The following is a 16,185-nucleotide window of genomic DNA, read 5'->3' as shown; positions in this document are numbered from 1 at the left end:
GAACCAACCCACAGCTGGACCAGGAGGCTGTTGTACCAAATAAAGCTTGAAATCAACAATTGTCGTGTGTCTTGTCTGAAGCGGCTGCCTGGTACCAACAAATTCAGGCTAGCCAATCACTGTTCAGTAGGCTTATCGTGGACCAATCGGAGTCGGCCATCGGTAGGCTTCGGTTTGAAGGGCCAATCAGTAGGCATAGCGTGGTTTGGCTTAGAAGTCAGTAGGCTTGGAATGGACCAATCAGCATGAAGTAGGCAGACCTAGTATAAAGGTAAGTTTAGATATCTGAGATAGAGCCACAGTGGAGTTGCGGCTGCGCTAGTGAAGGCTATGTGGACCGGATTAGAAGTCTGGATTGGTAGGACCAATCAGCATGAAGTGGGCGGAAAGTTGCACGCCACGAGGTAAGTTTGGGCATATGAGTGGGCATATGAGATAGAGCCACAGTGAAGCCGCTGCCTCGGTAGTGCAGGCTATGTTCAGTAGGCCTAGAACGACGCCCAGGGCGCTGGTGAAGGCCATGTTCAGCTGGCCAATCAGTAGTGGCCAATCAGAGGGCTTAGAATGGACCAATCAGTGGAGCCGGTTAATTAGGGGCAGAGCTCAGCGATCAGCCTCTGCCAATCAGCGTGAAGTGGGTGGAGCCAAGTAATTAGCATAAAGGGGCGGAGCTATGGTGAACCAATCAGCAGGCATGGGCCAATCATCGTGAAGTGGGCGAAGCCAAGTGATTAGCATAAAGGGGTGGAGCTACAATTGACCAATCCACGATCAGTAGGCTTAGCATGCGCCAATCACCGTGAAGTGGGTGGAGCCAAGCCAACTAATTAACATAAAGGAGCAGAACTACGATTGACCAATCAATGATCAGTAGGCTTGGCGTGGACCAATCAAGGTGAAGTGGGTGGAGCTAATGGCGGCCAATCAGATGGCTTTGGATTTGGCTCCTGTCGGATTACAAGTGGATTGTGTTGGCTTAGAATTGGATTGTGTTGGCTTAGAATTGAATTTTGGCTTAGAATTGGATTAGAATACGCCATCTTGGATTAGAAAAAAGACGTCGGTATGCGTAACAGCGCCCTACTACTCTCCGGTGCCATCACCGCTCGTTCAGTTTTTTACGCGCTAATCAATGCACGTCACACGGGCCACCCGGCCCGTTGTACTAGAGGCCTCACAACCCTTCATCTTGTCAGAGGCATATGAGGGTGAAGGTTTCGTGAGGCCTTGAAGGCTTGAGGAGTTGTGACTGCCTGTGAGCCCATAACGGTGTGTTTGCCCTCGTGCGCATTTTGGCATAATTGTGATGCAAGGGTTTCGCCCATTTTAATGGGCTTTGCTGCCGCCTTTTCTGAATTTTGCAGTCGACCCTGTTACAATCCCAGCAGAAGAGCAACGCATACCTCGTCGATAATATGTGTCCCTCACCATGACTTAAGAGGTTTGTCAATGAACAACTGGACCACAAAGATTGAGCAAAGTGCATTCGCTAGTCTCACGTTTGAGCATTTCAGCAAGAACGAAGGGCAAGCCTCGCAAGGCAATTACCGCAGCATTAGTTTTGCCTCCTTCGCACACAGACAATATTATTTCCACGTATTCATTCACTTCTACCGTTGTTGCTACGCATTTTGACAGCGCTTGCGGATTAATGATGGCTGTGGGCAGAAATGAGTTGTACAAGGGTACTTTAAATTTATAAAAATGATTGACGTTTTTGCGGCGCAACAGCAACTAAGGCTATACCTTCAATTGTTCGTGCGTAAATGATCTCCAGGTACTGCAAACCGAACACCATTGTATCTCAGGAAATTATATTCAAGTATCAACGAGACCCACAAAACACGATAGAAAGCGTTAACGCTAGCAGTTTTGTGCGAGGGTTCTCTTCTAAGAACATCGCTCTGGATTCCAATTAACTGACGATTAATTGATTAACTGACCATTAACTGATTCCAATGACCATCTGCAAACGTGATGTTTTAAAACATTACTCACCCATTGCGTCAGTGGACAGAAAGTTCACGACGCCATATTATAAAAATGCGGAAGAATCGCTTCCATGCAGCAACTATGTTTCATTCACTCCTTTCCGTCGGGCCGTTCCTGCTAGTGCTCTTCGCCAGATGTGGTACGTCCTCACTGTATTCGTTCTAAACTCTCGCGAAAACTGTGACTCTATTTCCATGACTGTCGCCTATGGATGTACGTACGCTCGAATAGGTCGTATATCTATTGATCTTCTCTCGTTTTCCGTTAAGGTAATGCTCCGCGACTGAACTAGTGATATGCCGTACCGCGCAGCACGCTGCTTGCAAGCCTTTGTAAATGCGAACAGACGAAAAGAACTGTACACTCGCTTGAGACAATAAAATAGCAATTTACTTGGACGTTTCGTGCCCGATACAGGAGACATCATCAGTGCAGGAACAGAACGAGGGCAGAGAGAAAATAGCGGATTATTTAAGGAGGTCAGCATACACATCGGGGAGAGGGCCGCGATTGACTTGGCATATTCAAGCCTCGAACGTGCCATGATTCAAGGAGCTTTCATGGCACGTGCGGAGCGACCCTTCAGTGTGCAACGTCAATCGCGGCCCTCTCCTCGATGTGTATGCTGACCTCCTTAAATAATCCGCTGGTTGTTGTCTTCCACAGGGGTGGCATCTAATTTATTGCTCCGTAGACGAAAGCGTGCTGGGCGAACGCAATGCATCCTGGACAGGTCCTGGTCGTACGTCACAGCAAACGTCAAGGCACACGTGACCTTAAAGATGGCGGCGCCCGTGATCGGCGGCCAAACCGTTTGTAAACAATGCGGTTGTTGTTTCCGGACGACGTTTTGGATGTTTTTCGATCACGGTAGCTATTTTTATCCGATGATCTCGCAGTAAAACGCGCAGTTTTATGCATAAAGCCTCGTATTGTTGACAACTTCCAAAGATGCGATGACGACCGCGTGTTAAGACTTACCGAGCCGATGCGATGTACTTAAACTAAGGTGAAATGGGCTACCATGTTGCGGACCCAGCAAACCACCGACGTCCTAAGGATATCCTCGCATGATCCCGAGGTCCTGGTCCCTCATGGATGTCCTAAAAATGTATTTAAGATATCTTTAAAAATGTCAGAATTTTATCCAGTGGAATGTCCGAGCAGTATGTCACTGGGACTTCCTGACAACATCCTACCTGGATGTCAAATTTAAATTTAAATGCACGCATATTTTTGTGCTGAAACTATTGCAGGTTCATAGTACATAATACAGTTTTGAGCAGTATGTTGGAAAGGCAGGTCCATGGTGATTTTGAGCATCGAACAAAAAAGTATGAAATAATTATTGAAGCGCACATGGCAGGTAACACATCAAACAACCAAAATTTCACGAAACCTGTTCCTCATATCATTGTTCATATTACCTGTCCACGATACCAACATTGCAATGCATGGCCCAAGCTTACCTGAATTGAATGAGAGCGAATTACTTTTGGAATGTAGAAACACAAATATTTCATGCTTCACTACACGAAAGTTTCGTACTCTGACAAAGTGCACCTATATTGGTCAAGTGACCAGATGTCCCTATTTACGCGGTAACATCCCCGGCTTTTTGTCCATTGTTTCTGTGTCCGAAGTTTGCAATGATCTGCTTGTTGATCCAACAAAAATACAGGGCCTTTATTTTTATCCTTTACAGCATTTTTTAAGAGGCTATAAGAGCAGCACAGATGCCGTTTTTGCAATTGAGTTATACGGCCATGCGGACATCGTCTGGAAGAGAGTATGTCAGTACAAGATGAGTGAATACCTAAAATCCATTAATTAACTCTTTAATTAGAGAATTTTGGACAAAAGCGCGATAGCAGAATAGGAGTCAATCCTCGTTCAAAGCCATTCTATCTTCTAAAAATCCAGAAAAGAGCGCGTGCCGTGAAATATTCATCGCTGGATTTTGGTATGCAAATGAGCAAAAACGAAGAACCGCGCCTCAGAGCGCATCATCTACGCCGACGAATGCTCATCAGGGCCGGAAAGCGGTTTATCTGGCCAGCATATCGGCCAACTCCAATCATCTCCGTCGCTCCAAATCACGTGGCCCCTGACATGAAATGAGCGCTGTGCTCCCTGCGTTCCCAGTCACTGCGGTTTCGTGTTAAAATTCAGGGATGGATATTTTCACGCACGTGCGTGTTTCAGGATTTGCTAGACGCGGAATGGCTTTTAACAAGCATAGTCTCTCATTCTGCTATCGCGCTTTTGCCCAGAATCCCCTAATTAAAGAGGTAATTAATGAATTTTATGTAATTAGTCAACTTGTAGTTTTATACATTCTTCGAGAGGATGTCCGCCTGGCCCTATAATTCGATTGCAAAAATGATATCTGTGCTGCCCTCATAGCTCTTTTTTATAAAAATTCTGCAAAGCATCAAAATAAACACCCTGTATAATACTTGGGCTTGTTGGAAATGAAATCACGCTAAAACTTTGGTAATCAATCTCACGAAGCTTGTCTTCCTCCAGCTCGGGCGTCATTCCTTAGTATATGGGCTGTAGTTCCACAATCTGTGATAGCAATTAATGATGTTGAAATGCCTTGCTCAGAGTTGAGGGAAGTATTTTGACTGTGAAACTACCCGCCTGCCAATGTGCTGCAAAGATAGTGCAAGCATGAAACGGTGGGCCAGCACAAACCCCGCTTACTAAAATCATTGCCTACTACTGTATACTGCTTTGAATTCAGATAGTTCTGGTGACGCCACATATATGTGTTCGATGTTGTACATGGCGCTACAGCCCTGCCATGTCGCACAAAGACGGTGAAAACATATTGAAAGACGCACAGTAAAAATATATGAAACAACTTTAAAGATCACAATGGTGGTTACGGTGATCTCCCCCAGGTGAAAATCTGAACTGGAGTCTATGCCAAAGTGGTTTGAAGTGGAATAAACCGTCTCTGGTTCAGAGTGAAGTGCTTCCACTTGATTGCCAAGTGGTTTCCAACTGTTTGTTGGGTCGATATACCAGAAACATTCGCGCAGAGTACCGAAATCGAACTTTCCACAATTTTCACTTGAGTTTGAAACCGAAACTTTAATGGCCTCGCCGTCGACTCGAGGAGCAAGACCGAGCGCCATCTGCATCAGTACGTGTTTTGAAATGTCGTTGCGGTTGGTCGTCGGGTCGCAGTTTTCGTCTTTCAACTCTTCAAAACGGGAAAAAACGTGAATATTTAGAATCTCTGTCGTCAGGCACTACATTATGTACAACTGCTTGTGTTACAACTTCTGCACCAGCTCAATCGGAAGAAACTACAAGCGAGGCAGGACTGGAATTACGCTGGTAAGTATAGTAGTGATTCGATATTTATGTACATTTATCTCAATGTGTGGTTCTACTCCCCGTTATTACTATTGTTTAAAATATCGTAAGTGCAGGCTACCTGTTGGGTAAACTCCACGCCCTCCTGCTCAGGCTTCTCTCCCATGGGGTTACTGTTATTTATCTGAACTTCGTGTAGCCTGCTAGTGCTTGAATTGGCTTTGTTATGAAATGTCTTGTAGCTGGCAGTTTGTCATACATATGGGGGGAGACTTGCAGGATGCTTATGAATCATGCAGAACAAGGGCCAGCGACTGAAGTGAGGTATGTGGCATATGATTGTTGCAGGAAAACATTTACGTGTACTTTTGCGAAATGTTTTTCTACAGGTTTTCTCACTGAAACTGAATTCCCAGTTTACCGCTTCAATATGCACCACGTTTATGTAATTTTGTCCTCGGATGAGGCAAGAATGGATCCAGTCTCATCTGCCACGAGGTGTCCTTCCGAATCAGGTAGGAGCAGCAGCACCTCTTACTGGCTATTAGGCTGATATAAATGTTGTAACCTGTACTTTTTGCACGAAACAGGACTGCAGATTCTAAAGTAACAATGTAGTGTCGACGGCTTGGACAAGGACGGCGAGTGAAAAAGCAGGAAGTTCTTATCACTCGTCGTTTCTGTCCTGTGTTACAGCTTCGAAATGAACAGGGCTGCTGACTGTTGGTAAGACCAAATTATCACTGGTGTGAATTTCTTCTTTTCGGTGATAACAATACATTCGGGTACAGGTGTCGTAGTACAGTCGGCTTGCGCTTTTTCTATCATTGACTCCCGACATCTGGCATCATTTATGCCCGATTAACTAGCATACACAGGAGTGTTATGAGAAATGATCTGAAAGTTGCCATGTTTTACAGATGCGGAGAAAGATCACTTGCGCCACTCTCACTGCACCGCCGAATTTTGTGGCAAGTCGAGTCCTTTCTTTCCAGTTATGCGGTTGTCATAATGAACGCAATTTTGCCAGTGCTTAAGTTTTTTCAGTAAGCAAAGCCAATAGTCAGTTGTGACTTGTATAGGTGAGCATGCTGATCTGGCTAGTTCTAGCAGAGGGTATTATAGCTGTTGGCATTTCAGTATGGTGAACCCCTTGGCTCGGCCTCACATATGCAGTGCTGTTCTGTGAGGCCAAAAACGTAGCCAGTACTCAACGTGTTCTTTGTGTGGATTATGGCCGTCGCACAAGAGGAAGATTTTGAAGTAGCCCGTGTGTATGTTTCATATGAAATCAGGTTAAAACTTGGGCAGGTTGGCGTGACATACTAAAAGCGTATCTTTCCTGAGCGCTGAGGAGCGCGACGTTGCGGGCAACGAGCACGAGCTGCGCAATGACTGTGCAACGAGCTTTAAGTGTGGCCTCATCTTGCATCTGACCCAATATGCCATGAAGCGAAACAGAAAACTTCGTGGCACTATTATGTTTGAAGTGGACACTGCGATAAAAAGGCGACTACGCCACGGCAAAGAATCTGCATCAAAGGAATCAAGAACCATAGAGAAGAACCACGAACAATATGCATCTCGCCATTAAATCGAGAACCAGGGAACTGTGTGTGACAGTGCGACTAAGTTAAGTCAAGAGAGAAACATTTTTAAGTGCAATATCAAGAGGTGTCGAAGATGTGTTCCAACATCAACCAGATAAATGTGTGTGACGGTGCGACTAAGTCAAGCCAAGACTGAAACATTTTTAAGTGCAGTATCAAGCGACGCCAAATAATCTGCATCAAAAGAATCGAGAGCTGAAGATGTGTCTCAACATTAAATCAAGAGAACCAGGCAACTGTGTGTGACTAAGTCAAGTCAAAGTGAAACATTTTTAAGTACACTATCAAGAGTGAAAGTGTTTTCGTATTGCGCAGCATAAAATAAATAACTTTTGGAGTCTTGTTATGTTATGTTATGTTGCTTGCCTGTGCTGCAGATAGGCACTGATGTGCAAACAGAGTTGAGTAGAACAAACCGATGAACTGACGTACAGGCAAGCTAGTGGAAAATCTATGATAAACATGCCTGAGCAGTTGGTGAACACTGAAGACTGCACAGGACAGCTGTCTTGTATAGTCTCCAGTGTTTACCCATTGCTCAGGCTTGTTTAACATTTCAGCAAGTCTGTCCATCAGATGCCTGTATCTCTGTCATTTTATCAACATTCGGGGCACGCCATAAAAGAAAACACAGTATGGGAGAAAGATCCATTTCAGGTTCCTGAAATGTAGTTCGGAACGTTATAAGGACGTTTTGAGGAGATCCTGGGATGTGACTTTGGCACTTTACCGGTAGTCTCACAGACGTCCCAGAGATGATAAGGGATGTCCGTAGGACGTTTCTATTGTCCGGAGCTTAACGTTCTGGGGACGTCCACAGGTAATTGTTGGTTTATTGGGGAAGAAGCACCGCATAGTTTACGCTGGCAAAATACGGCCATCTCTGACGGTGTTAAGACAGTGAAAATATGTCGGTAAGCGGCAAAACGACATGTAAACAAAGTCACATGACCTCAAAATGACGTTTTCTATGACATGCGAGCACGACAAGATGGCAGTTTTGCCAAAAGCACCCGCTTGAGGGTAGTCACAACAATGGCGGGTTTGTGTCACCCCTCTGATGTCTTCCCTGATTCTGTTCGTGCACTGGTGATGTCTCCCGTATGGGGGACGTTCGTCTGAGTAAAAAGTAATTTTGCTGTATCAAGCCGGTGTACAGTTTTTCTTGTCATTACATCTCATCGCACTTGCAACATCTTCAAACCCAAACATATTTGTGTAAAAACGAACTATGTTCTCTGTGCTTTCCAACCATGCCGAATCTTCTGAAACAGGTTGAGAACCCCGAAACCGCGACCGGGATGTGAACCCGCTTTTTTGAGAGATGACCCTCTATATATCCACAGCACTCTATTCCTGTGAGGATGCTTGGCCTGACACCGAGGCTCTTAGCTGGCATGAAGACTATGGGTGGGTAGAGGAGGCTTAGCTGACCGCATGTCCGCTTACTGAGCTTTTAAGTGGATTGTAGCGTGTAGCAGCTCGCTCTGGGAAGTATCACTGGTCGATTGCCCGTAGCTTGAATGCAAGCCTGCAAATTTTTCCGCAGAAAAATCGTCATTGTTATCGAGAGAATTAATTTTCAATTATTCATAGCGCAATCTCAACACAAAAGTCTGCTGGCAACAACAGCTACTAGTTACGATGATGATGATGGTGATGATGGATAGAAGAAAAAAATGGGGAGGTGAGTCAGGACAAAATTGGACTGGCTACCCCAGTATACCTACTTAGAAAAAGAAGGAAAAAGGAAAAGGGGAATGGCGGTAAGAAGAGTTTCGTCAGTGAAAGCAAACAAAAATGCACAGTCAAGCAGAGAGTCAAACACTGTGTGAGTGACAACATAGTGTCAGGTTGTTGATCACAATCAACGCAATAGTCCCGTAGTTCTACCAGCTACGTTCTAGAGAATCCCCGCTGGTTAGTTGGTTGGTTAACTTGTTCGAGGAAATCTCGGATGGTGCCCTCGCAGACGACGTACGGCTAGTGTTTCCATCTGCTTCTGTGCTGCTTTTCGAAGCTTGAAAAATGGTCCTCGATTGCTGTACGCGGCATTTTTTGTCAAGGATGCCGCATAATAATCTCTGCAGCGCGCCTAACTGCAAGAATACCTCAATGGGCAATCCGGACATTTCGTCCTACCATCCCCAGGAAGGACGACGATGTACGGAGCGAAGGTGGCGTTGCGTGCTATCAACCACATGGGATAAAAATTCAGTGGCGATTTAGCGGTAAAGGCAAGAGAAATGCGTTACCATTAAGCGCCTTTTCCGGTCTATACTTGAATTCCGGGCATCCATTTTCGGTCTAAACCCTACTTCCGGTACTCCACTTCCGGTCCAAATCCGACTGCCGGTTGTCCACTTCCCGTCTATACTTGACTTCGGGTATCCACTTCCAGTGCAACTCGATTTCCGGATGTCCACCTCCGGTCCATACTTGACTTCCGGTTCGGCACTTTCAGTTACTCTCTATAAGTTCATTTAATTACTATTTTATTAGCCCCAATTACTTTCAATTACCCTTTAATTACTGAAGGTAACCATGACTGAAAGTAACCATAGGTTACCTGAGGCAATCTTGAATTCCACTTAGTTCTCTTTAATTACGTTCACTTGCTTTAATTACTCAAAATTTTCCTTTAATTGACGTTAATTACCTTTAATTACCTGCGGCTTACCTTCGGTAATAATAAATTTCATTTAATCTTTCTCTTAATTACATATATCTTACATTCATTACCTTGAAACTCAACTTTCTTGCTTTAATTACCTCTAATTTGCTTTAATTACTCTTACCTCTTACACTTAATTACCTTCAACCAGTTTAATTTCATATCATTTACCTCCATTTACATTTACCCTATTATATCCCCTCTACGTGTCCACTTATACCTCTGCCTCGGTTATCTTCACCACCTGATACACACAACACCATACGCACACACACATACATACATACAGCTTTTGACATTTTAATGCTTAGCATAGGGGTGCCAAAATGGAAAAAGCTGTATCTATGTGTCCGTATGTGTGTGTGTATGGTGTGCCTGTGTATGAGATGGTGAAGCCTGCATGCGTACAGCTTTATCCATTTTAATGCGTTACCGTTAGGAGTGTCAAAACGGAAAAAGCTCTGTGTGTGTGTGTGTGTACGAGATGGTGAAGCCCCACCGATGCAGAGGTATAAGTGGACAACTAAAGGGGTTATATGAGGGTAAGCGTAAATAGAGGTAAACCATATGAAATAGAAGTAGTTGAATTTAATTACGGGAAAGAGGTAAGAGTAATTGAGCTAATTAATGCAAGGAAGTTGAATTTCAAGGTAATGAGTATAAGCTTTATGTAATTAAGAGAAATATTAAATGAAACTAAAGCTTACCGAAGGTAACCGCGTGCTACCGAAGATAACTAAATGTAATTAAAGGTAATTAACATCAATTAAGGAGACTCTGAGAGTAATTAAAACAAGCAAATGTAATTAAATGAAATTAAATGGAACTCAAGAATACCTCAGCTAACCTGCAGTTATCTTCGGTAATTAAAGTGAAATTGAAAGTGATTGAGGCTAATTAAAGGGTAATTAAATTGACTTACATATAGTAATTGAAAGTGTCGAAACGGAAGTCAAGTATAGACCGGAGGTGGACAACCGGAAGTCAGGTTAGACCGGAAGTGGAGAACGGGTAGTCGAGTTGGACCGTAAGTGAATGCCCGGAAGTCAAGTATAGACCGGAAAAGGTGCTTAACGCTAACGCATTTCTCTCGCATCTACCGCAAAATCGCCACTGAATTTTTGGCACTGCTAATGCTGACGCATTAGAAATGAAAACGGTATCTCGCGTGTGTTCGATGCGCTTCACACAAGACGCGTCCATTACGACGGCATCTTCAAAGCAAGAGTGAGTGTGCCACCGACGAAGAACAAAAGAAAAAGTCGCTAAAAGCTCATGTTGTGCCGCAGGGATTTTCCCAGGACTCTAATTTTCGGGGGTGCTGGCGGAATGTATCATGTACCACCTCGTCATCGTTCAGTCGGCACTGCATATAGTAGACAGTCTGAGGACGGCGGTAGACACCCTTCTGAAGGCAGGTGGATACAAATAGTCATCCTAGCCCTCGGTGTAACGGACCTGGTATTGCAATGAAAATAGAAAAAAGCGGCAGCTGTCGGTAACCACTTAATCCAGGTGGGGATTACGACACGTGCTGTGGCTCATGCCAGCCAACGACGGTGATCTCATGATGCATACTCACACTTTCCAGAGTTTCATCAAGCATGCAGACCCTTGCCCCCACATGCAGTTCTATTTCTATAACACACCAGACATTTTTTGTTCGTCCTTTTCTCTCCCTCATTTCGTATTTTTTTTTACACATTTGCTACACATTGATTTGATTCCGCAAAGTACAGTCCCTCGTAAACGTCAATCTTTTATTAACGGGCGTGATTGCGCAGTTTGTTGTATTTTGAATATGAGGCTACTGACATATTGACACGATCACTGTGAAACTCGAAGGCTTGGATTAATATGTGAATAGGTGAAGGTGAATAGGTAATATATGAATATGTAAATAGGTGAAGAAATAAGACATATCTTCAAAACGCCAAAGAGAACGGCAACACGTGTCACGCTTACTTCTTTTTGTCGGCACATTCTGCATGACTTTTGCATCCATTTTTCAAAAGCTCTGTCTATTACAGTCTTATAGTTATCTTCGTTAGTATTCGTATTTCGATGGTGTCGCGGAATATCTAGTCCTTCGATAGACATCTTCATTAGGGCATCGACATGTGAGGGAAGCAGTCGCGACCGTTCTGAGCACAATATTATGTTCATACTTGAGAACCATCTTTCGACACCGGACGTCCCAAGTGGAAGGAGCAGTATGGCCAGACCAGCTTCCGGCAAGGCCGGAAACATTGCGCAAACAACAACAACAACTACATGAATGATTATTGGATGAGGTGATTCACCGCAACAATTGCGGTACCGTACCTACATTGCGCAAGTAGGCTTTCTTGAGTCGCAATATTCACTGGGCTAACATCTATATATTTGAAACTCACTGGCGATATCTTTCTCGTTGACTCGGAAAAGACGAGATATCTTTGGAAAGTCGGAGTCTCCTGGCCTTTCGAGGAGGATTCTTTTTAAATTCCGTGTTAGCGCCGCGAAGCAACTGTGGCTATGAGCGGCGTACAGACGTGGACAGATGGAGAGAGGACAGCAGGAAGGAGGGGGAGAAGGGGTTGATATGCCTCCAGGGCCGACTTCAGGGGGAACTGTGCCGACATTCGCCTGGAAAGCCTTCGGAAAGCCCAGGGAAAACCTCAGACAGCACAGCCGGAGTCGGGATTCGAACTCGGGTCACCTCCCAGTCTCGGCGTGGAAAGCGATCATCCTGACAACTATGCCAGGGAGCTGGTGGATTATTTTTCTGAAATTTTGCAAGCTCCTGAAAGTCATCAGACAACCTCATCTTCATGTCATCAACAGTAGATGACTTGTAACGGCTGCCGAACTTCTGTAGATGTACATCTGTGGCAGACTCGTCAATTTATACACCGTGGGCTCTTGCGTCTTCGATGGCATATTTCATCCTCAAGAAGGGAGGCTCTAGAGTAATACCTTCAAGCGAAGCTATAGCAGTGTTGATTAGTGTCATTGCTTCATTTAAGTTCCCTTTAGGAGACTGGAGAGATTTACTGAGGCGTGCAAGAGGAGCTAAATATTCTGGAAGCAACAGAAGAATTAACGCAGTTTCTTTGAACATAGAAGTAAAATGCAAGCGAGCCGGTGTATACTTGACGCAACATGTCCCTGAGGTTGGGGGAAGGACAAAAGACAAAACACAAAAACGAACAGCACAAGACAAGGTTCTTGACAAAACCTTGTCTTGTCTTGACAAAATCTTGTCTTGTGATGTTCGTGTTTGTGGTGTTGCTAACAGTTTCTTTCTTCAGCATTCAAAGAAGTATTCCCCGCATCGACATAAATTTGTTCGTGCGCGATGCATATAGATGCATAATGCTCCACGACATCACTGATACTACCTTCGTGAGAAAGCCAGCGTGTCTCGACCGACTGCACTAGTTTATGCGTCTTTCCCTCCAGGGCACATTGAGCATGCTGCAAAACCGCAAGTCTCTTGTGGCTTCCCCTGAATGTAGCATATAGCGTGTTAGGTAGACTAATGACCCTCTTAATTTCCGGTGTAGTCTTGCGGCTACGCATCAAAGCAAGCTGCAGTAAATGGCTTGTAGACAAACAGTGAACAAACACTAAATTTGGTGCATGTCCCTTGAGCCTTGCTAGCACACCACTTATGCACCCACTAAAATTCGCACCCCCTTCGAAAGAGACTGCTGCGATACTCTCTGGTTTTAAGTAAACTTTGTGAAGCTCAGCAACAAGAAGTCTTGACATCTTCGGCTTTGGTTGATGTAAGCTGAACCGCTGACGCAAACGTCTCGACTATACTCCGAACCTCCCTATGGAAGACGTCACGTGTCGAATGCACGTGGTCAGCACTTCCTTTCCATTGATGTCAGTGCATTCATCATCCATGACAGCATACGAGGTAGCAGTGCTGAATGTCTCACACAGCTGATCTTCTAGGCATCCGCCAAGGGCTTCTAGACATCTGGGATGGGCACTATTTAAGTACATTGTAATTAAAATAGTATTTAAAATATAAATACACGTATTTATGTTTTGTATTTAAATGCACACTTGAAAAACTTATTGATAATTATCTTTAAGTACAAATTTATCGGTATTTATTTTTGTAAATACTTTATAAATACTCCTAAATACGCAAGATGCTAACTGATATCTTAAAGTTTCCCCGCATTGGACCTTTCGGTAAGAAGGGCAAAACAGAGTTCGGAGAGTCGCGCAGTGGAGAGCCTGTTTTCGCAAGCCCGCTCATGCGAAAACTATTTTAGATGGCCAGTTTTTCACTTGTGTTGCGGACAACGGTCGGGACTACCCCACTACCTTCTTGTACGAACCGTCTTCGTCAAATTTAATACATCGGCACCTGTAGAGAGGTGTTCTCCTTCGCGAATCTGATTCTACGGCCGAACAGAAGATATACCTACAAGATGCAGCCTTCGAGGAACTCCTAATAGTAAAATCGCCATGGTAAATAACAAATAAATGCTATGGTTGCTTGCTTATTTCTTGTTATGACCACTATTGTTTCTGTAATTCCAGATGACATCTTCACAGTATTTATGGTAGTAGTTATTTAGTTATTATAGTAGATATTTAAGTACAGTATTTATATTTTGTATTTAGGGGGGCTATGAACTCTACCAAGCTAGCCCTCCTACTGTGTCGGCTCCAAACGACGATTTTAACTTGTTGGCTGTGACACCTTTTGTATAGATTAATCTGATAGGTCCGTATCTTCACTACATATAGCACGCTGCTAGCCAACCATCATCCCCAATGGCAACGCTCTCGCTCCTGATTTTTTTATAACGGGAGGCGGAGCCTATTTTGTACCCATTATGTACGTCATTATGGCTACAAAATAGGCTCCGCCTCCCGTTTTCAACAAATTCGGGACGACAACGTTGTCATTCGGGATGGCGGTGGTCTAGCAGCGTGCTATGCGGTGAAGGTCATTTTTAAGAGTGTAAAGCAGAACGTTATGTGTACCTCCGAGTTGACGTCTGATTGGGTGAACAAATTCTTCAAATGACGCAACAATTGATAGAGGTATCTGGACGGCGGTACGTCTACTCGCCCGTATCCGAAAAAAGTGCGTTTTTGTATTAACTTCTAAAAGCAATAAAAAACCCCAGTGCGAGGGGACAACGAAAGGGACAAAGGACGAGACAAACACATATAACTTTATTTTTGTATTAACGCTGCACATGTTACGAAGGAGAAGTATTGAACAATAAATTGTAAATAGAATTACGAAGCGTAGAAGAACAATATTACACCCATTACAGATGTAACTAACTACCTACAGATAGGAGTTCTTACCTCCTTTAAATACTCATATCGAAAAGCATTTATGCAGAGTACTTGTATACCACTTTCAACAAAGTATTTTGTATTTATATTTAAATACTCCAAAATGTATTTACGCCCATCCCTGCTAGGAACCCTGTGACACTCTTTGATGAAAGGTGTGTTGCATTCATACCTGGGTAGTAATGTCATTACTGTAATTACTGTAATGAATTACTTTTCCTGGTAATTTGTAATGTAATGCATTACTTTTTACATTATGTAATTTGTAATGTAATTTAATTACATTTGGGCAGTAATTTTAATGACATTACTCGTTACTTTTTACAAAAGAATCGAGTGTGTGTTCTGTGTTTGCACTTGGCAGAGAGTTGGGGACCGGCGAGTTAAAAAAATTCCAACGCAAACTATGAACGATGACGCACTCAATCGGCACGGGGAACGTCAGTTCCCTTCGACCAGCCAGTTGGGACACCCGCAAACAAACGTTCATCAGGTCAACCGTTTATAGCCTTGAAGAACCATTGTTTGCGAGCCCCATCCTCCAGGCAATCTTCCTGTTGTCGTGATACTTTGTGTCACCTTCGTCTCTACATTGTGGTACGATACGTCATACGTGGCACACTAGCCTGACACGTAGAAGAGACAAATAGAAGAGTACAAGCTAACTGTTGTTACATTGTCAGCACGCATTTCCCTGAATTTCGGGAAAGGCAGGTTTCGTCAACTTTAGTGTTTTCATCCCTTGTGCCTTCCACAAAACTCGGGAACATGTACGCCAGTAATGGCAAAGTAATGACGTTGTAATGCCATTTCTTTTTCGCAGTAATTGTAATGTAATTTCATTACATTTCAGTTGCAGTAATGAGTAATGTAATTTAATTAAATTCTAAGTGGAGTAATGAGTAATGTAATTTAATTACATCTTAGAAGTAATCTACCCGGTATGGTTGCATTCTTGGGACCTTTCTCAATTTGTTTAGTAAAGCCCCCTGATAGGTTAAGCATCGTCGCGGTTTCCACTAAATTGCCCCACCGCCAGTTCTCTGCTGTGTGTGGTATTTCTGACCTAAACAAATAGTAGGACAACCGCATTAGGCCTTTTATGGAGCTTACTTCCTTCGACAGTTGCTTGTTTGACTGTAGAACGAACATTTGTGGCAGTTTCACATCCTTTGGCTTCGATTACATTCTTCGAGAGATGTCCTGTGCAGTTAGCTTCTCTCATGTTTGTTTGTGCTTTCTCGCCAAGTTTTTTAC

General features: G+C 43.8%; 1 protein-coding gene across 1 annotated transcript in view; it reads left to right on the top strand.

Annotated features, from left to right (window-relative positions):
- Positions 1–2,031: 2,031 nt before the first annotated feature.
- LOC135383281 (carboxypeptidase inhibitor SmCI-like) overlaps positions 2,032–16,185 on the top strand; it is a 44,003-nt gene continuing 29,849 nt past the window's right edge. The window contains exon 1 of the mRNA XM_064612803.1: positions 2,032–2,131. Within this exon, the coding sequence (XP_064468873.1) occupies positions 2,044–2,131 (88 nt within the window). The 5' untranslated portion in view covers positions 2,032–2,043. The remainder of the gene's footprint in view (positions 2,132–16,185) is intronic.

Source organism: Ornithodoros turicata, chromosome 2, assembly GCF_037126465.1.
Source record: "Ornithodoros turicata isolate Travis chromosome 2, ASM3712646v1, whole genome shotgun sequence".
Taxonomy (NCBI): domain Eukaryota; kingdom Metazoa; phylum Arthropoda; class Arachnida; order Ixodida; family Argasidae; genus Ornithodoros; species Ornithodoros turicata.
Note: the sequence above shows the minus strand (reverse complement) of the source record. Positions and strands in the feature narration are given on the sequence as shown.